Genomic DNA, 22,343 nt, shown 5'->3' on the forward strand with positions numbered 1-22,343 from the left:
TGCTCTGGGAGAGTTTATAGTCCTGAGACTTGAAGACTGGATGACTGACAGCTGTCCTTCATGACAACACAAGCCACAGAAATCCTCCTGATCCAAAACATGACTTTGATCTCCATCCTCATCTGGACTGTCCTCTGCTGCTGCTTCACAGGTAAAGTCCAGAGAATCAAACTCCTCTATCAACATCTGTCCCTCTGACATGAAGCCGACTAAACGCTGACGCTGCTTTATGTTTGTGTCTCTGTGTCTTCAGAGTCCAGAGGCCAGGTCACAGTGACTCAGCCTGAAGCAGTGAGCTCTGCTCTGGGAGGCTCCGTCACCATCAGCTGTAGAACCAGTCAGGATGTCTTTGTTTGGAACAACAACCACTATTTAGCCTGGTACCAACAGAGACATGGAGACAAACCTAAATTGATTATTTATGATTCTTCCACTCGAGTATCAGGGATTCCAGCTCGTTTTACAGGCAGTGGATCAAACTCTGACTTCACTCTGACCATCAGTGGAGTCCAGGCTGAAGATGCAGCAGTTTACTACTGTCAGAGTCAACACTATATCAACAGTCAGTGGGTGCTCACACAGTGAAAAAGCATCATACAAAAACCTCCCTCAGTCAGACTGAACAGAAACTGAAGTGACTGCTGCAGCTGGAAACTACTGCAGAGACTGATACACTTCACTGAGGACACACACACACACACACACAAATGTGAATATATATCCATATACAAAGACTTTAACATACAAATAATGTGTTATATTTTCGTTCACGCCATCAATAAATCAGTCTCTATGCTGATGACTTCTTGTTATACATCCCAAAAATTCTCATTTTTCCTTCTTTCATTTACTAATCAGACCAGACTTTAAAGCAGGCTTTATGGCTGCATTCTCTAATTTCTGATGTCCATTAAATGTTTTACAGTGTTTGGAATCCACATTTTACCAAACAGAGATAAATTTGTTAAAACCAATAATAACAAACCCCCTCTGAGGCGACCCAGGAATGTCTCATGAAATAGTTTCCCTACAGCAGCAGGTGTACAGAGCCTTCACAGTCACAGTTAAAATATAAACTTGCTTATGTAGTGGTCTCTGTTTGGTTTAGTTTAGGCACAAAAACTTGAACCTCCGTCACCATGGTTACAATAATAAAGACACATGAACCAAAGAAACAATGATGACTGTTGGTTTTAATACATAAAACGAGCAGCAGTCTCCCACATGAAGGTCCTGTGTGTTGTTGACCATCCATCCGTCATGACCTCCTCCATATGCAGATTTTGTTCCTCTTTACACAGCATCACCCGACTTTCTCTGTTGCTCCTTTGATGATTACATTTACAGCAACAGGTCACCGATCAATAAAATGTAACCATGGTCATAATAAGCTGCTTGCATGGACGAACTATGAGGTGAGTTTTTCAGGGAGGAAAATCTAGTTGAAACTCAAGTTCTTCCTCTATGTTAACAAAATTAGAAATCATTGGGAGGGTGGAATCATTTTTCTCATATATGAATTGATAAACTAAATTCTTTCTGTCTTTAGCAGAATCATTTTCTTATCTGTCATTTCATAATCATATGATATTCATGGATAAAGGATCTGTGTTTATTGATAAACATTTCACATCACTGCACTGAAAAAACAAGCTGGGTCAGAAAATGAAAATGATTTGGTGTAATTGGCCTCGAATTAATTCTCTCATAGAATTCTTATCAGTTTTAGGACACCTGTCTCAGTGCTGAGGGGGAAACAGCATGAGGACAGCTACAGCTGACTGACTCTAAATAAAAAAATTGAATTGAATTGAAAAAAATTAATAGTATAGTAAGCTACAGTATAATGATCACTGTGTTTAACAGGGTATTAAACAATATATTTAAAGTGTGAGCAAACTACATCACTTGTAGATGAACTGAAACATAGTTAAATGAAGCAGGTTACAACACATGAACACTTTTTTGTTTGGCTTTGAAAAGGAAGATTCACTTCCATGTTTTCTTCACAGCTGATTTTTCAAGTTATTCAACTTTAACTTGAAATTCATTTGGTTTTTATTTAATTCAGTTACACTTTACTTTTCAATGGACCTCAACACTTTATATGTTTTAACAAGTTTGTGTTCACAACAAAATACAAAGCTTGAGTTAAATGTTGACTCCACACTGCTGATACAGAAGCTATGATGATAATCCTGCTTCATGATTCTGATGCAGCACATTGGTCTCAGACTTTACACATTTACTCAGATTCATGAAACTTTCTGGACTCTTCTAAAAGTCAGACTTTCTTTCTTAAGTCATTTCTAAGCTATTTCACAATCTGACACTCAGCTGAGTTCAGTCTCTCTGGATCTAATGGAAATATTAAGACAGAAAGATTGATTGTTTTACAAGAACATACAGGAAAACAGCTGATGTGATGAACAGTTGATGACTTTATTACTGAATAAAGTACTGAAAAAATGAAAGATTACAACAAGCAACAAAACCTCATTGATGAAATGTAGAATCAGAGACTGAGTGAGAGAAAGAGACAGAAAGACACAGTGAGAGTGGAGACTGAGAGCAGGAGCAGAGTAAAACCAGTAGCAGAGTCTCAGAGAGTCAGGTCAGGACAGAATATTCATGACAATGAGTTTTTATCATTTCTGCTGCTCAAACAAACTTTGTCTCCTGACAGAAATCCTCCTGATCCAAAACATGACTTTGATCTCATGTGGACTGTCCTCTGCTGCTTCACAGGTAAAGTCCAGAGAATCAAACTCCTCTCCTCTATCAACATCTGTCCCTCTGAAATGAAGCTGACTAAACACTGACGCTGCTTTATGTTTGTGTCTCTGTGTCCTCAGAGTCATGAGGACAGGTCACAGTGACTCAGCCTGGAGCAGTGAGCTCTGCTCTGGGAGGCTCCGTCACCATCAGCTGTAGAACCAGTCAGAGCGCTGGGAGCAATTTACAATGGTACCAACAGAGAGATGGAGACAAATCTAAACTGCTCATTTACGCTGCTTCCTCTCGACAATCAGGGATTCCAGCTCGTTTTACAGGCAGTGGATCAAACTCTGACTTCACTCTGACCATCAGTGGAGTCCAGGCTGAAGATGCAGCAGTTTACTACTGTCAGAGTTTTCACTCTATCAACAGTCAGCGTGTGTTCACACAGTGAAAAAGCGTCGTACAAAAACCTCCCTCAGTCAGACTGAACAGAAACTGAAGTGACTGCTGCAGCTGGAAGCTACTGCAGAGACTGATACACTTCACTGAGGACACACACACACGCGCGTATCAAAACAAGATCAATAACAAAAATCTGATCATGGCTGAAATCAAACGATTTTCTCCATCACAGCTTCTCTCCATCATTCATATCCAATTATAATCTCATGTTCTGATCTGATTCACCAACAAATCAAACAAGATCAAAAAAGAAGAAAAATCAAGTTCAACCTGGGACAGTTACTGAGAAAAGACTTGGTCATGACCTTTGACCTCAGCTTCACACTGGATCGTAGATAGAATCAGTTTCTTCTTCATTATTTGTTCTTACAGCATCATTTCACCATCAGAGTAGATCTTTTCACTGTGAGCTCATTAGACTTTAATGAAAAACGTGAATTTATTGATCAACATTTGGTGGATTTGGGTTTTTCACATCAGTCACTTCACATTCTGCACTGACTGAAGAAACAACCTTGGTAAAACAATGAAAATGATTCTGTGTAAAAAGCCTCAAATTTCTTCCTTCACAGAATTCACATCAGCCTCTCCAGCTGCTTGGTGGAAAACAGATGAAGTTTTCTGTCGTACATCTTTACCATTCATAGGCCTTTATGACACAGAAAATTTAAAGAGTCAACTGTCTTTCATAGAATTCTTATCAGTTTCATCAGTTCAACACTTGCCTCCTAACAGCTGGGAGCAGAGAGGCAGTTCATATGCTGGCAGAGAGGTGGACTGGTACCTTCAGAAACCTGGAGAAGCTCCTAAACTCCTGATTTATCATGCTACAAATCGTCAGTCTGGAGTTTCAGATCATTTCAGTGGAAGTGGATCTGGAACTGACTTCTCTCTGACCATCAGCAGAGTCCAGACTGAAGATGCAGGAGTTTATTACTGTCAGCAGGATAACAGCCGCCCGTTCACACAGTGATACAACATCGTACAAAAACCTCCCTCAGCTGCAGAGGAACTGATCTGAATCAACAGCTGCACAAAACTAAACCCACAGACGTTTGCACAAAAGTACATTTTACAACAAAGTACATTAAAACATAACACAGTCACAGAGGAAAACATTTTGAAAAGTCAGTAAGTATTTTTATCAATAGTTTGATTCAGACAGGTTTTGAAACTTTGCATTTAAAGTCAGTTTTAATGATTGTTTTATGTTATGACATCAATTTGCCAAGAACAAGACAGGCTGATACAGCTGCTGAATTATAGAGTAAAACAAAGTAAAATAATTTATAGATTTGCTAGAATAATCAGAGAAATTTCTCAGGATGTAGAAAATGATTTTCATAGTAATTCAGCAGTCACACTAAGTGTTGAATCAAGTGAAGAAATTACAAGTTAAAACATGACTATGCTAATTAGAAATAAACCCCAGTTAAAAGTTTTAAAGTCATGTTTCAGACAGAGATTTCCAACAAACTAACACTCATAACAATAATACATTAAAAGAATGTAATACAGTAACACATTAGTGCTGCCATGAGATTTATTTAATGTGAGGATCAGAATGTGATGGAAAGTCAATGCAATCAAATGTACATATATTTAAATGTACTTCTGTAGTTCAGTTGACAGGATTATGCACATTAGCTTAATGCAAATAAAAGCTTCATGAAATAGGATTACTTATTTACCTCAGGTCGAGAATATCTAGGTGATTTTCCATGAAATGTTCAGACCACGTGTTAGAACATTTAAAATATAAGCAAACAAAACTTTACATCTGTTAAAAACAGAGGTGACAAATAAAATATAGTCTTTTCTGAACGTAACACACTTTAAGATACAATAACATATCAGACCATTTTCATATCTGAGAAACAGACTTAAATAATAATAACTCATTTATCCTGTTGGTTTTGTTTTTAAACAAATAAGAAATATTGACAGTAAACATGTGATATCATCTTATGCTGATGATGCTCAACAATTTCTTTCTAATCCATGAAACATTATTCAGTGTTTAATGTAAATAAAACTTTGAGATGATTGAATAAAAATGGCGTCTTGTCAATCTTCCACTCACACCGAGTTTCTACCTGCTTTAGGAAACCACTGCTAAACACAGACACTGTCAGGTTAGACTCAAAGAGTCAGTGGAGAAGTGACAGCACCGTCAGGGTGGGGGCAACTCCACCCACTGGAGGAGGAGACAGAGATTAACACAGTTTATTTGAGGTAAACTAAACTCCAGTTTTCAGTTTTTCACCTCATTTCCATAGAGAGCCACTTTGCATCAGCAGCACCATGCTCCAGTGCTCTGGGAGAGTTTATAGTCCTGAGACTTGAAGACTGGATAACTGACAGCTGTCCTTCATGACAACACAAGCCACAGAAATCCTCCTGATCCAAAACATGACTTTGATCTCCGTCCTCATCTGGACTGTCCTCTGCTGCTGCTTCACAGGTAAAGTCCAGAGAATCAAACTCCTCTCCTCTATCAACATCCGTCCCTCTGAAATGAAGCAGATTAAATGCTGACGCTGCTTTATGTTTGTGTCTCTGTGTCCTCAGAGTCCAGAGGACAGGTCACAGTGACTCAGCCTGGAGCAGTGAGCTCTGCTCTGGGAGGCACCGTCACCATCAGCTGTAGAACCAGTCAGAATGTTCATTACAGCAGCCCAAACCACTATTTAGCCTGGTACCAACAGAGAGATGGAGACAAACCTAAACAGCTTATTTACACTTCTTCCACTCGGGTATCAGGGATTCCAGCTCGTTTTACAGGCAGTGGATCAAACTCTGACTTCACTCTGACCATCAGTGGAGTCCAGGCTGAAGATGCAGCAGTTTACTACTGTCAGAGTTATCACTGGTTGAATAATAAAGCTGTGTTCACACAGTGAAACGGAGTCGTACAAAAACCTCCCTCAGTCAGACTGAACAGAAACTGAAGTGACTGCTGCAGCTGGAAGCTACTGCAGAGACTGATACACTTCACTGAGGACACACACACACACACACACACACAGTACACACTCATGTATTAAAACTAGACCATTGCCTACAAACTGATCATGGTTGAAATCAAATGATTTTCTCCATCACAGTTTCTCTCCATCATTCATATCCAATTATAATCTCATGTTCTGATCTGATTCACCAACAAATCAAACAAGATCAAAAAAGAAGAAAAATCAAGTTCAACCAGGGACAGTTACTGAGAAAAGACTTGGTCATGACCTTTGACCTCAGCTTCACACTGGATCGTAGATAGAATCAGTTTCTTCTTCATTATTTGTTATTACAGCCTCATTTCACCATCAGAGTAGATCTTTTCACTGTGAGCTCATTAGATTCTAATGAAAAAACATCTGAATGTATTGATCAACATTTGGTGGATTTGGGTTTTTCACATCAGTCACTTCACATTCTGCACTGACTGAAGAAACAACCTTACTAAAAAAAATAATGAAAATGATTCTGTGTAAAAAGCCTCAAATTTCTTCCTTCACAGAATTCACATCAGCCTCTCCAGCTGCTTGGTGGAAAACAGATGAAGTTTTCTGTTGTACATCTTTACCATTCATAGGCCTTTATGACACAGAGAATTTAAAGAGTCAACTGTCTCAGTGCTGAGGGGGAAACAGCATGAAATGTTGAGGACAGCTACAGCTGACTGACTCTGTGTGTTTGCATATGTGTCCTGCCTCTCTGCTCCCAGCCGTTAAGAGGCCAGTGTTGATCAGTGTGTGTCCAGGCCTTTCAGAGCCACTGACACGCCGACAGCACAATGATGATGTCTCTGACTCTACTGCTGGCCACCCTGGGGCTCCTTGTTCAGGGTGAGACTCTCTGCTGAAAACACAGTCATGAAACAAGCAGCACTGCTGGTCCCGTCAACTGACTTCTCTCTGACCATCAGCAGAGTCCAGACTGAAGATGCAGGAGTTTATTACTGTCAGCAGGATAACAGCCTCCCGTTCACACAGTGATACAACGTCATATAAAAACCTCCCTCAGCTGCAGAGGAACTGATCTGAATCAACAGCTGCACAAAACTAAACCCACAGACGTTTGCACAAAAGTACATTTTACAACAAAGTACATTAAAAACATAACACAGTCACAGAGGAAAACATTTTGGAAAGTATTTTTATCAATAGTTTGATTCAGACAGGTTTTGAAACTTTGCATTTAAAGTCAGTTTTAATGACTGTTTTATGTTATGACATCAATTTGCCAAGAACAAGACAGGCTGATACAGCTGCTGGATTATAGAGTAAACTAAAGTAAAATAATTTATAGATTTGCTAGAATAATCAGAGAAATTTCTCAGGATGTAGAAAATGATTTTCATAGTAATTCAGCAGTCACACTAAGTGTTGAATCAAGTGAAGAAATTACAAGTTAAAACATGACTATGCTAATTAGAAATAAACCCCAGTTAAAAGTTTTAAAGTCATGTTTCAGACACAAAGATTTCCAACAAACTAACACTCATAACAATAATACATTAAAAGAATGTAATACAGTAACACATTAGTGCTGCCATGAGTTTTATTTAATGTGAGGATCAGAATGTGATGGAAAGTCAATGCAATCAAATGTACATATATTTAAATGTGATTTTATTTTTTAAAACCACACTTCAGATTCAGATTCAGATTCAGAGAACTTTATTGTCATTCCTTCTACGTCAGGTACATATTAGGAACGAGATTTCGTTGCACCAGCTCAGGAGATCGCAGTAGAGAAAAAAGTTACAGAAAAATAAGTTACCATAAAAATAAGGATAAGAATAACATAAAAAGAGACACAAAGTATTTACAAATAACAAAGTAAGTATTTTCAGCGAGATTGTGCATAGTGGAGGTTGAGGATGGTAAGAGTATACACATTTATATATACACAGATATATCTATATCTTTCCAAATATATACTTTTAAAAAAAAAAATATATATATATATATATTTATTATATTTATATATACATACAGCTATTAAATATATATATATATACACACACATATACATATTATAGTGATTATTATAGTAATTGCACATGTAATGTGGCTGCTGTACCAGAAAAAAAAAGGAATTTCAATACGAAAAAGTGAAAAAGTGTGGGTCAGTGTCCTGTTGGAAGGCTACAGAGCATTCAGGAGTCTGATAGCCTGTGGTATGAAGGAGTTGTGGAATCTAGTAGTTCTGCTTCTGATGCTGCAGTACCTCTTTCCAGAGGCCAGAAGAGAAAACAGTCTGTGATGTGGGTGTGAGTTGTCTCTGATGATGTTGTGAGCCCGAGACAGGCAGCGTTTGTGTCCAGTGTCCTGGACCGCAGGCAGAGAGGTCTCGATGATTTTCTCCGCTGTCCTCACCACCCTCTGGAGGTTTTTCCAGTCTGCAGCTGTGCAGCTGCCGCACCACACAGAGATACAGTTTGTGAGTACACTCTCTATGGTGCTTCTGTAGAAGGTGGTGAGGATGGGAGGGGGGAGGTGTGATCTCTTCATCCTGCGGAGGGAGTGTAGTTACGTTGACAGGATTATGCACATTAGCTTAATGCAAATAAAAGCTCCATGAAATAGGATTACTTATTTACCTCAGGTCGAGAATATCTAGGTGATTTTCCATGAAATGTTCAGACCACGTGTTAGAACATTTAAAATATAAGCAAACAAAACTTTACATCTGTTAAAAACAGAGGTGACAAATAAAATATAGTCTTTTCTGAACGTAACACACTTTAAGATACAATAACATATCAGACCATTTTCATATCTGAGAAACAGACTTAAATAATAATAACTCATTAATCCTGTTGTTTTTGTTTTTAAACAAATAAGAAATATTGACAATAAACATGTGATATCATCATGTGCTGCTGATGCTCAACAATTTCTTTCTAATCCATGAAACATTATTCAGTGTTTAATGTAAATAAAACTTTGAGATGATTGAATAAAAATGGCGTCTTGTCAATCTTCCACTCACACAGTTTCTACCTGCTTTAGGAAACCACTGCTAAACACAGACACTGTCAGGTTAGACTCAAAGAGTCAGTGGAGAAGTGACAGCACCGTCAGGGTGGGGGCAACTCCACCCACTGGAGGAGGAGACAGAGATTAACACAGTTTATTTGAGGTAAACTAAACTCCAGTTTTCAGTTTTTCACCTTATTTCCATAGAGCCACTTTGCATCAGCAGCACCATGCTCCAGTGCTCTGGGAGAGTTTATAGTCCTGAGACTTGAAGACTGGATGACTGACAGCTGTCCTTCATGACAACACAAGCCACAGAAATCCTCCTGATCCAAAACATGACTTTGATCTCCGTCCTCATCTGGACTGTCCTCTGCTGCTGCTTCACAGGTAAAATCCAGAGAATCAAACTCCTCACCTCTATCAACATCTGTCCCTCTGAAATGAAGCCGACTAAACGCTGATGCTGCTTTATGTTTGTGTCTCTGTGTCCTCAGAGTCCAGAGGACAGGTCACAGTGACTCAGCCTGGAGCAGTGAGCTCTGCTCTGGGAGGCTCCGTCACCATCAGCTGTAGAACCAGTCAGAACGTTTATGTTTGGAGCAACTATCACTTTTTAGCCTGGTACCAACAGAGAGATGGAGACAAACTGCTCATTTACGTTGCTTCCACTCGAGTATCAGGGATTCCAGATCGTTTTACAGGCAGTGGATCAAACTCTGACTTCACTCTGACCATCAGTGGAGTCCAGGCTGAAGATGCAGCAGTTTACTACTGTCAGAGTTTTCACTCTATCAACAGTCAGCGTGTGTTCACACAGTGAAAAAGCGTCATACAAAAACCTCCCTCAGTCAGACTGAACAGAAACTGAAGTGACTGCTGCAGCTGGAAGCTACTGCAGAGACTGATACACTTCACTGAGGACACACACACACACACACACACACACACAGTACACACTCATGTATTAAAACTAGACCATTACCTACAAACTGATCATGGCTGAAATCAAATGATTTTCTCCAACAAATCAAACAAGATCAAAAAAGAAGAAAAATCAAGTTCAACCTGGGACAGTTACTGAGAAAAGACTTCATGACCTTTGACCTCAGCTTCACACTGGATCATAGATAGAATCAGTTTCTTCTTCATTATTTGTTATTACAGCCTCATTTCACCATCAGAGTAGATCTTTTCACTGTGAGCTCATTAGATTCTAATGAAAAACATCTGAATTTGTTGATCAACATTTGGTGGATTTGGGTTTTTCACATCAGTCACTTCACATTCTGCACTGACTGAAGAAACAACCTCGGTAAAACAATGAAAATGATTCTGTGTAAAAAGCCTCTAATTTCTTCCTTCACAGAATTCACATCAGCCTCTCCAGCTGCTTGGTGGAAAACAGATGAAGTTTTCTGTCGTACATCTTTACCATTCATAGGCCTTTATGACACAGAGAATTTAAAGAGTCAACTGTCTCAGTGCTGAGGGGGAAACAGCATGAAATGTTGAGGACAGCTACAGCTGACTGACTCTGTGTGTTTGCATATGTGTCCTGCCTCTCTGCTCCCAGCCGTTAAGAGGCCAGTGTTGATCAGTGTGTGTCCAGGCCTTTCAGAGCCACTGACACGCCAGCAGCACAATGATGATGTCTCTGACTCTACTGCTGGCCACCCTGGGGCTCCTTGTTCAGGGTGAGACTCTCTGCTGAAAACACAATCATGAAACGAGCAGCACTGACCTTCTTACATCTATTGTCCATCTTAAAGAAATGATCCTCTTGTGTTTGGATGTTGATCGTCTTTCTCCAAACTGGATTTGTCTCAATAACCCTTCTCCTCTTTTTCATGTTTTCCAGGTTCATCAGCAGATATCACTGTGTCTCAGTCTCCTGAATCTCAGTCTGTCGTTCCAGGTCAGACTGTCTCTATCAGATGTAAAGCCAGTTCAGGTGTTAGCAATCACATTCACTGGTACCTTCTGAAACCTGGAGAAGCTCCTAAACGCCTGATTTACTGGGCAACAACTCGTGAGTCTGGAGTTTCAGATCGTTTCAGTGGCAGTTATTCTGGAACTGACTTCACTCTGACCATCAGTAGAGTCCAGACTGAAGATTCAGGAGTTTATTACTGTCAGCAGAGTAACAGCCTCCCGTTCACACAGTGATACAACGTCGTACAAAAACCTCCCTCAGCTGCAGAGGAACTGATCTGAATCAACAGCTGCTCTCAAACTAAAACACTAGAAGTCAAACTTCCCTGTGCAGCAACTTTACTTTTTTTTTTTTAATTGAGAAAACAAATATTTTACTGGTTCAAACTACACAGAGTCAGGATGGACATTTAACCAAAATGTACTTTTTGACAGAAACAGAAACTTAAGTGTTATTACAAACTCAACGCTCAAAATCAAAGATACTTCAACTGAATTTGATAATAAAGCCAGTGTTATAGTCAAAATTCAAATCCTGAGAATGTCCAAGATACTAACGTTCCATCAAATGTTCTAAAAAGAAAATCAATCAGTTTAATTAAATCAAATTTAATTATTTTATAAGTTTAATTAGTGGGATATTTAACTGAAAGAAACTCTGTATTTTCTGGTCAAACATACAGTTTGTATTTAGTGAAACAGTTTTCTGACCACAATGTGAATAATACGTCAGTGATTCAACATTTTTGATCAAGTATGAATAAATGCTGTTGTTTATGTTTCTGAACTGTGGAGTTTGTTTCAATCCAAACTCAAACACACACTTCACTTGTTCTGCTGTGTCGTGTAACACATCATCCCAGTTTTCACTAAGGAGTTTGATTTTTCTACTGTCTACAGGAAAAGGTAACAACAACAAAGACAACCTTCAGCGAGGCTTTGATTAGCTTTAAGATGTGTCTGCTGCACAGAGACACTTTCTGCTTGAACTGAGAAAATCTGAAGGAATCACTTCAACCAGTCATTTCTTTGTAAAATCATCACCAATCAATGACAATGTCCCTGTGACCTTATTCAGAAATGTGATGAGTCAATGTGGATGTGATGGATCAGCTGTTAGTATTAGGACGTCAATATTAAAATACAGTCAGAATCAACTGATTTGGTCAAAGTTTCTTTATTGTCACTAAACACTGAACATGTCAGAATCAATAGAAACAAACAGGACTATTGAAATGTATTATAGCTACAATAAGAAGAGAGAGAGAGAGAAAGAGCTCAGAGTTACTGGATCTCTCTTTATGCTGATGATATATGAATTGATATTATATTTATCTTCAAGATTCAGAAGATGTCTGACCCACTAACAGCAAATAACAATCAGTTCAAGAGCTCTGCTTTTGAATGTGGCTGAAAAAGTTGTGAACTGGCTCAAATATATTTATAGAAAAATAAAGAAAGTATCATGATCATGTCTTAATGTTAAAAATCTAAAAAAGGAAGCAAAAAGTATTGGATGAACTGATCTTTATTATCTGGAAATATTGAAATGACAAATGACAAAGAACGAGCAAACACATCTGAGAGACTCATAAAGAGAGAGAGAGACAGTTACAGAGAGCAGAGTGAGAGCAGGAGCAGAGTAAAACCAGCAGCAGAGTCTCAGAGAGTCAGGTCAGGACTGGGAACACTGCTCTGTCCTCAGTGTCTCTGAGACCGGAGTCTGGGAGCCCTGGGTGGCCTCACAGGTCACAGAGCCCACCTTCGTCCACTGGTCTGCAGTGAGCCTCAGGGTGCTGCTCCAGCTGTAGGTGCCGTCCTTCCCCAGCACCCCGGGGCTCCTGATCTGATCCAAGCTGCTGCTGCTGCCGTCCACCTTCCAGGCCAGACTCCAGCCTGAGGGGAAGCCCTTGTTGGCCAGGCACATGAGTGTGGCCTTCCCCTGCTGCAGCTCCTCATGGGAGGGGGGCAGCACCGTCAGAGTGGGACGGACATCACCTAGGAGACAGCAATCAGATTAGAGGACAGGGACCGAGCACAGCTGTCAATCAAACACCTTTACTGTGTGAGAGTAGATCTTGTCCTTTAAGGAGTTTTTGCCAGATGGTTTTTCTGCTCCACCAGTCACTCACTCACACATGGTTTCACTTCCCTTTAAGAAGCCTCTCATGCAAATCAGCACAGAGAGAATCATCACACAGTTTGAGCTGAAATATATCAAACTACACTGGAAATAGAAGAAGCACATTTGGTCCAAAATTTCAAACCTTTTCTGAAAACGATCCAAAATCTAAACTGTACATTTCAGCAGAAACATAAACAAATACATCAAATAATCTGACAACAATCAAATGTTCTTCATGTGGATCATCGTCAATCATCGTCTGATGAACTTTTTAAATGATTTCAAACAGCATTGGAAACAATATATATCAAAATGAAGAGATTACAGATTTTCTAACATCTTCAATTCCACATCTTTGTTTTCACTCTGTTCAATTAGATTTAAACAAAGTGAATCTTATTTCATATTTTCAAAAGTTTAGCTTTTAAAAGATGAATTATTTAAAATGAAAAATGAATCTTAGAAAACATATTTCAAACAGACTGAAGTTTGATCTTTTCTACAGTTCAACATAAATTTCAATATGACAGGAATGTGTAAAGCAAAGTTTAGTAAAGCTGCTCTGAGTTCAGCTCCGTGATGAAGGAGGACAAATAAAATCATCAATACTAAAAGTGTTTGAAATCAAACCAGATCATTTCATCTGCTGTAACATTCAACATCTGAATTTAATACATGACTTTACAATATTATATTTAGTATTTTTGCAGAAACTTACTTCCAACATCCAGTCTGGTTCCTCCACCAAAAGTCCACCACAGTGATACAAAGTCATTGAGCCGTCGTACAGAAACCTCTCAGTGTAGAGAGACACGGCTCTGTGACTGTGAAACAAACATCAACTAAATCAATTTTAGATTTTGGCATCTGATATAAGAAATGAACCAAAAATCTTAGAATTAATATTTTCTATTACAACTTTTTTCAATTTTACACTGAAAAAATAAAGATTTGATGAGATAAAATAATCTAAATAATAATTCAATAAATTAAATATTAAAAGAAAATTTCCAGATGCATAAGTTCACATCAAAAGAGACACTGAAATGTTCATAAAACATATTTTTATATATTTTTCAATTAATCAGAAGCTTCATCATATTGATATCTGTCAATATGATGAAGTCAGAGCATTTCCATAGAGCCACTTTGCATCAGCAGCACCATGCTCCAGTGCTCTGGGAGAGTTTATAGTCCTGAGACTTGAAGACTGGATGACTGACAGCTGTCCTTCATGACAACACAAGCCACAGAAATCCTCCTGATCCAAAACATGACTTTGATCTCCGTCCTCATCTGGACTGTCCTCTGCTGCTGCTTCACAGGTAAAGTCCAGAGAATCAAACTCCTCTCCTCTATCAACATCCGTCCCTCTGACATGAAGCCGACTAAACGCTGACGCTGCTTTATGTTTGTGTCTCTGTGTCCTCAGAGTCCAGAGGACAGGTCACAGTGACTCAGCCTGGAGCAGTGAGCTCTGCTCTGGGTGGCTCCGTCACCATCAGCTGCAGAACCAGTCAGAACGTTTATTATAGCAACCCAAACCACCTTTTAGCCTGGTACCAACAGAGAGATGGAGACAAACCCAAACAGCTTTTTTTTGGTGCTTCCAATCGAGTATCAGGGATTCCAGATCGTTTTACAGGCAGTGGATCAAACTCTGACTTCACTCTGACCATCAGTGGAGTCCAGGCTGAAGATGCAGCAGTTTACTACTGTATGGGTGAATTCTCTATCAACAGTCAGTGGTTGTTCACACAGTGAAAAGGCGTCGTACAAAAACCTCCCTCAGACTGAACAGAAACTGAAGTGACTGCTGCAGCTGGAAGCTACTGCAGAGACTGATACACTTCACTGAGGACACACACACACACACACACACACACACACCATCATGGAGAATATAGTACTTACTTATTGATCAGTCAATACAAATAGACATAACAAACTATAACTACTTGCAGAACAAAGTGTGTGTGCATCTTAAAATAAGGGTTAGTCGACACATTAAGGTCTCATCTATCTGCACAAACAAATCTCTCTTGTGTTCTATTCATCCAGTCAGCTAATAATATTCACAGTTTCATAGAAAAGAAACAGAAACATAATGTATCACACAAGCTGCCAAGTTGGTCCTTGGCCTGATTTGACCTGATTTGGCCTCAGACTTCTACCTCTTGCTCAGTATGAAGAAGGTCAGTGGTCGCCATTAATAGTGATGATGATGTCAGTACTGCTATGGACTTTCAGGAGGTCCAAGACGCCGTCTTCTACAAAGAAATGATCTTTATACTCCACAACCACCGGACTAAGCGAGCAGTTGTAGGAAGGGACTCTGTTGAAAGTAAATGTCCGAGGTTTTCTAAAACTGACTCCTTCTACCTTAGACCAAAGATTTACCAATGACCCTATGAAAATAAGTTACGATGATTGGTAATAACTTCCAGTTATCAATGTATATATCACCATGAACGCAAAACTTTCGTTTTGCTTTCAAAAGGGAACATATTGTTTGGGATGTAGTGAATTTGACTGGGGCCACAAGAGACAAGGAGGCGTGGCTTCAAAACCACAGAGCAAGCTTTCCAAACAAATACACCAGCTTCCTTATACTAAACTGGGAAGGTGAGTGGGCTGGAAATGTGACATCTAAAATCAATATACTCCTCTTTCTAAAGGATAGCGTCTTCCATTGTGGAGGTGTACTCACATTAAGCCATGCTGTGAACAGCCACTATCACTAAAGCTGAGCTGGAACGCTACAAGTGTTTCTTCCACTTTACTGCACAGCAAACTGATTTGTTCATCTGAACCACTAATAAAGTGATGCTAACTCACTGAGAAACACATTTCATTTTCTTACAACCTTTTCCTAGTTTAAAAGAAACAGCAAAAAGTTTGCTTTGCATTAGTAGTAACATAACAGCTGTGATGTGGCTGACAATGATCAGTACACAGTGAAATAAGGCTGATATCTGAAAGTCCAAACTGGAACAGAGGAGTGAAAGTAAACCCCAGATCACAGAGGTTCAGGTAGAAGCTGCAAAAGTCTTGAGAGCTGAAAACAGAGAGAATTAAGAACAGAGCTTTCTCTCTAGTCTACAGCATAGACACACAGGAGTGTAGCGACTGCAGACACAGCTAAAGGGAGGAGAATGTCATAGGTTGGCAATGGTCAGCTCTGCTACCAAGCAGGACCAACACAGTGCAATTTGGCACAGCTACCCTGCTAACTTCTGTGAGGCTGTAATGGAAATGCATGCCATCACAGCTTATGTGCTAATGGAAAAAGCCCATAATATGCTACTTTTCAGGGCACCTCTGTAACAACCTTAAGCTTCTGAACATCTACCACAACATCCCTAATTCACTTTCCACTGGAAACATTGATGCCTCTGCCTCCACCTGATTTCCTGTCATCTCTCTACTGTCCATAATAAAGGCATAAAAAACCCAAATCACACAAGATACACTCACATTCCCATTTCCACATTCAAAGCACTGGTGTTTGATCTAATTCTTCCTGCTGTCCATACTGGCTGCCAGGAGATCCCTTCTTTAAACAATTTCTGTGGAAATGATAGGCCACAAAATCCACAGTCCTATTTCTGTGCAAATAGTAATTCCACAATTCATCAGCATTGTTAAACAAAATCAAGTGGGAATCTTCAAATGTTTGTCTTTTAGTGCAGAATTTCCTCTCTGTGTTTCCATCTCTCCACCACAGCTTTGCAAGGAAACATTAGGTGTAGAAACACAAAGAGGAGAATTTTGGACTAAAAATACCTGGAAGACAGAAACTTGATCTACTCAGACTGTTGAAGCCTCATGTTTGCTTCTTTTCAACTCTGGAAGTCAACTTTTCCACAGGACAGGGACTGTGGATTTTATGCTCCATCATTTCCATTAGAATTTCTTTAGAAAGGATCTTGTTGCAGACAGTACAGACTTCCTACAAATCCTTTCCTTTAACACAAACTACAGAGCATCACACCAAAACAAAGTTAAGAAGCTGAGCAACCATGAGAATATCTCACAATCATGATCAGCATTAAAATAAAATCTAACATGTACTCACTTACTGAAAACCTTGGAGGTGATCTGGACTTTCCTGTAGTTTCCTCTTGTCCTTGTCTTGTCCTTGTGTGTGTGTGCACGCGCGCGCACACACACACACACATTCTCGTCTTAGTATAGTTGTGAGGATACATGTTGCCATAAGTCATTCCCTTGCCCCTTAACCTAACCTAACCTTAACCATCATAACTGAAAGCCTAACTCTAACCAAAACATAACCCATACTAATGATATTCAATCTTCTCAAAAATACCAAATGAATTACAACAATAATCACTCAGGACCATTCAGCTGGGTTGGTGAATTCAGCACCAAGGACAGCAGCAGCTGAACTGTACACAACTACATGTACTAACACACAGCAAATTCACAAAGTACTAAAATCTGGAGTCAGGCAAAAAAGTGTGAAAGAGTTACATTTCTGGAGTTTATTTTATAACTCTGACTACAGTTTGTGTTAAGGTGTACACCCAGGCCCAGTTGAATTTTGGAGTTTATTCCCTGGTGTTCAGGATCTGGTTTTAACTCTGTCCCTGGAGTTCACGACACATTTTATCGCGGCATGAGCAGCACAAGGAACGTCGTCACAAGGCTGGTAAGAGCATGATTTTTATCAGAAAGTACTTTAAACGTGTGATATTTTGTCATTGTTCTCACTTTATCTACTTACATAGTACCGCTAATGACTGTGAACTTGATGTTGAACGTAACCCAATTGCTTTTACTCCATTATTTAGAGCAAGTAGCTCCCGCAGCATTAGTTAGCTAACTGTCCTTAGCTGCCATTGTGGAGCTGTTAGCTTTCACTCAAACGTTAATGTCGGCCATACTGTCTGTGGCGTGTGATGTGTCTGTATGACGGTAATGACAAACTGTTTGATAAGCTTCACAAATTAATGAAGGTAATTAATACTGTTTTGGAAATAACCATCCAACAATGCAACCGCATGTCGGTGTTTTAAGAGGATAATTTCCGGCTCAACGGCGCAGACGCAGCTGAAAAGTCAGTTTTGGCTAGCATGCTAACAGTTGAGCTTATAAACTGTAACCTTGCTGTTTTGAACAGCGGTGAGAAACGTGTATTTTAACAGTGTGTAGTTGGGATAAACTTTAACTTGTAGAGGTGGATGAGGATGTTTCAAAGATCTGTGTTTTTTCATCTACAGTGATGATGGTAGGACATTTAAAAATTCCTATTTTGCTGCACTTATATTTTGAGAGATTTGTATCTTGACACAAACAAAAATATGTGATTGTGAGAAGTGGATGATAAGAATTCCAAAGTACAGTATTTAATCAGTTCATATTAAGCTGTATGTGTTGTCTGCATTTCAGACCTCCCATCTACTGAAGCATCTATGAACCTGGCTGATCGTTCAGACCTGACAGAATATGTGACCCTCACTACTTGTGGTAAGCAGAGTTATAGGTAATGGTAATGTTTTGTCTTGAGACAGGTAATATCCAGCCAGGTATGTGATATAGTTTTAATGTGTTGAACTTTAGATTTCATTTGCCTTATACTTGTGTGTGTGTGATCTTCAGATCTAAGTGTCCTGCAGCAAGGGTGTGAAGTAGGGCTGGACGATTTTAGGAAAAGGTCTAATTGCGATTTTTCTGGCAGATATATCCACATTTTTCAGATCTGTTAGCACGTTTTCTTTACACTCTGTGTACAGCTGTGGGATGGCAACCTGGCTGAAGTAGGTGCAGGAGGGAATCACATATCTTCTGTCCAGCGTGTGAAGGAGGTTTTTAAATCTTTGGTGACCGTGTGAACAGTCACCACGTCATCTCCCGGTGTCTTCAGCTGCTCTTATCAAGTTATGCTGGCGAAACATGATGTAATTGTCTGTTTGCTTCTTTGGGCCTGAGCATCATTCTCAGACTTTTCACCGGAACTTTTTCCTCATACAAATACCTGTGGGGATTTTTCAGGTGTCGGTATAAACTGGTTGTGTTTCCGCTGGATGTTGCAACTTTAACGCGACAGGTTTTGCACAGTACCTAGTGATGGGCAAATGATACCGAGGCTTTAGAGCTTGTGTCACTCTTCCTGAAGCGGAGTGATTCGAAACGCTGTGTCGGAGCTTGTATCAAAACACCAGTGTCACATGACCGATGTTTCACTTCGCGCTTCATTGCTTCAAAATGATCAAAACGAAGCTTTTCATTGGCTCATAGTCTTTCCATGTATGTCATTGGCTCATGGCGTTTCAATGCATTCTGAGCCAATGACAGTTTGACAGGTTTGACAGATTTGAGTGGTTTGGTGCCACACCAGCTATATAAGATGCATCATTATGCTTCAAAATGGGGTTGTGAGGAGACAGAGATTTGGAGAGTGAGAGAGAGAGTATTTTGGCAAGTTTCATGGTGAGTACCACCAAAAAGCGACGTTCTAAAGTTTGGGATCATTTTGATCTCATACCACCAAATAAGGTATAATGCAGTTTATGGCATAGATTTTATGTTTCCATAATTGAATTGTATTTTTAATCTTTAAATGAGTCTCAAAATTACAATTGCTTGTAGGTGCGGTGTTTGCTCTGCACACAAGAGTTGTCTTACAGCAACAACACATCATCTATGCTGAGACACTTACGTACCAGGCATGATGACAATCATACCCAGCAAACCAGTGACCCTGTCAACACTGGAAATCCTGACAGTAAGCTAAATACATACATATATATAGTGCATATATGTATGTGCATCTATTTATTGTAGATGATGTGTATCATATTCATATAGCAACCTTTCTCCCACACAGTGTCCAGAAAACAGCAGCTGGATGAGGCCTTGGAGGACATGATAGTTAAAGATGGTCAGCCTTTTTCTGTCATTGAGGATGAAGGGTTCCAAAATTTCATTAAAAATCCTGGACCCATCATGCTCCATTCCAAGCCGCAAAACTGTAAAGGCAATGGTGGAAGCAAGGCCTTGGCAGAACTTCTCCTCCAGACTTCAGCTGTTAGACTGCTGACATGTGGACATCAGTCAACATGGATGCGTACCTTGGTGTCACTTGCCATTATGTGTCAGACAGCCTAGATCTGGCTACTGTGCTTTTAGGTGTGCAGTATGTTCCTTTGACCCACACAGCAGCTAATATTTCAGATGCAGTTGCAAATTTGATTTGAGTGGGGAATCACTGAAAAGGTCTGTGGGATGGTTACTGATGGAGCTCACAATATTGTGGCAACTGTTACTCAGTTAAACGTTAGACGTTTAACTGAGTAATCACTGTCAGACTTCTGAGCTGGAAAACATGCGCAGTAGGGCCTGCAAAATAGTGGCACACTTCAAGTCCAGTTCAAAAGCAAAGGAAAAGTTGTGCTCTATTCAAGCTAACATGGGCATGCCCCCAAAAAAGCTTGTTCAAGAGGTTGAAACCAGATGTAACAGCACTTATGCCATGCTCCATAGGCTCCATAGGCTTTATGAGCAGAGAGAACCTTTAGGGGCAGCCCTGGCATCACTTAGCACTGATATAGTGCCTTTCACTGCTGATAACTATGCAGCAATCAACCAGTGCCTGACAGTTTTAAGGCCATTCTGTCAGGCAACTGTTGAGCTTTCTGAGGAAAGGAGAGTGTTGGGGTCAAAGGCAATTCCTATACGCCAAAATGCTGAGTCATGTCATTTCTGCCGAATGTGCCCAAATGGCTCCTTGTATTGGTGCCACGCTTGCCAACCATTTGAAAACTAATTTGAATGAAAAATTCAGTGGCTTGGAAAAGGTGAACTCCCTGTCTGTGGCCACCATCTTGGATCCACGGTTTAAACAGGCTGGCTTTACTAATCAAAGCAATGCTCAGGCTGCTGTAGAAAGGCTGACAGAGAGTGTGCCAGTCTTATTGATGGGTCGGCAGAAGATGTGCCACTGGAGACTGCAACAACATCTGCCAGTGCTGGTGAAGAAAATTACAACTTGTGGGCTTTACTGGACAACTATGTAGAGTCTCAGCACCAGCAGTGCATCTGTCAGCGCTGCAGTGGAGATCCAGAGGTATGCATGTTGATTACTGTTGAAACATTAGTTGTTTTATTCACTCATTCATTGTCTTACTGTCTGTGTCATAGATATTTCAAAGAGCAGATTCTGAACAGAGCAGAGGATCCCCTGAAGTACTGAGTGGCACGAAAGACTTTATATCCTACGCTGTGGAAACTTGCATGGAAGTATCTGTGCATCCCAGCATCATCTGTTCTCTGTGAAAGGATATTTTCCAAAGCTGGGGAGCTGGTCAGCCAGAAGAGGAGCTGACTGAAGCCTGCAACAGTAGAAAAAATTATTATTTCTATTTATTTATTATTAAAATATATTTCTCAATAAAAACCCGTGAAGACAAAGACAAACACAATGATCATTTTCAAAGTAAGAAGGATCTCTAATCCTGTTAGGGACTTTTTTTGACATAAAGAAATAAAGCTCAAAGCTTTAAATAAACCCTTAACCAACATTTAACCCTTAATATAATTTGCATTTATTCTTTGGGTCAATCTGGAATGTGTTTTAGAGTATGGGGGAGAACATCTGCATATTTTATTGTAATGATGATATAATCATTATTTGGTATGAATGAACAAAACACACAGACTTTTCTGAACTTTTATTGCTGTCATGGGATTGAAACAGTGCCAGTGCTTCAGTCGTTCTCTTTAGAAGGTGCTATGGCTTCAGTTGTCCACCAGATGTCACCGTGACTGAAGTCTTGAAGCTTTGAATCTTTTTTGGCACAATTGTTAGGAAAGCTTCAGTGTCTCATGAGGCTTCACTTGCCCACCACTACTTCTTAATTTAGGAAATTTTAAAAAATGATGGCCGGAGTCACAAATAGCATTTGAACGGTGCGTTTATTTACAGCCAAAAAAAGAAGTGCTGTCAAAAAACAAGGCAAAATTAACAAAAATTAAATCCATAATTTACTGGGTATTACATCCCTCACTCTCTCCTCGAGTGCTTTGTTGGCCGGAGCATTATAAACCCTAAGCTCCTCCCAAGACCAACCAATTTACAATCAGTGCATTAAATGAGA

The 22,343-nt window shown here is 39.7% G+C and overlaps 6 gene segments (V, D, J or C); 5 read left to right on the forward strand and 1 right to left on the reverse strand.

Moving 5' to 3' along the window:
- Positions 1-99: 99 nt before the first annotated feature.
- On the forward strand, positions 100-913 carry LOC121188720. The segment is given in 2 exon segments: positions 100-151; positions 254-913. Coding segments are annotated over 2 exon segments (384 nt in total).
- Positions 914-5,595: 4,682 nt separating this feature from the next.
- Positions 5,596-6,086, forward strand: LOC121188908. The segment is given in 2 exon segments: positions 5,596-5,647; positions 5,755-6,086. Coding segments are annotated over 2 exon segments (384 nt in total).
- A 3,416-nt stretch (positions 6,087-9,502) lies between these two features.
- On the forward strand, positions 9,503-9,987 carry LOC121188909. The segment is given in 2 exon segments: positions 9,503-9,554; positions 9,662-9,987. Coding segments are annotated over 2 exon segments (378 nt in total).
- A 626-nt stretch (positions 9,988-10,613) lies between these two features.
- LOC121188723 lies at positions 10,614-11,860 on the forward strand. The segment is given in 2 exon segments: positions 10,614-10,861; positions 11,026-11,860. Coding segments are annotated over 2 exon segments (360 nt in total).
- A 749-nt stretch (positions 11,861-12,609) lies between these two features.
- On the reverse strand, positions 12,610-14,285 carry LOC121188910. The segment is given in 3 exon segments: positions 12,610-13,097; positions 13,943-14,018; positions 14,253-14,285. Coding segments are annotated over 3 exon segments (432 nt in total).
- A 212-nt stretch (positions 14,286-14,497) lies between these two features.
- On the forward strand, positions 14,498-14,988 carry LOC121188912. The segment is given in 2 exon segments: positions 14,498-14,549; positions 14,657-14,988. Coding segments are annotated over 2 exon segments (384 nt in total).
- Positions 14,989-22,343: the final 7,355 nt, after the last annotated feature.

The sequence above is a fragment of the Toxotes jaculatrix genome, chromosome 10 (assembly GCF_017976425.1).
Source record: "Toxotes jaculatrix isolate fToxJac2 chromosome 10, fToxJac2.pri, whole genome shotgun sequence".
Classification (NCBI taxonomy): domain Eukaryota; kingdom Metazoa; phylum Chordata; class Actinopteri; family Toxotidae; genus Toxotes; species Toxotes jaculatrix.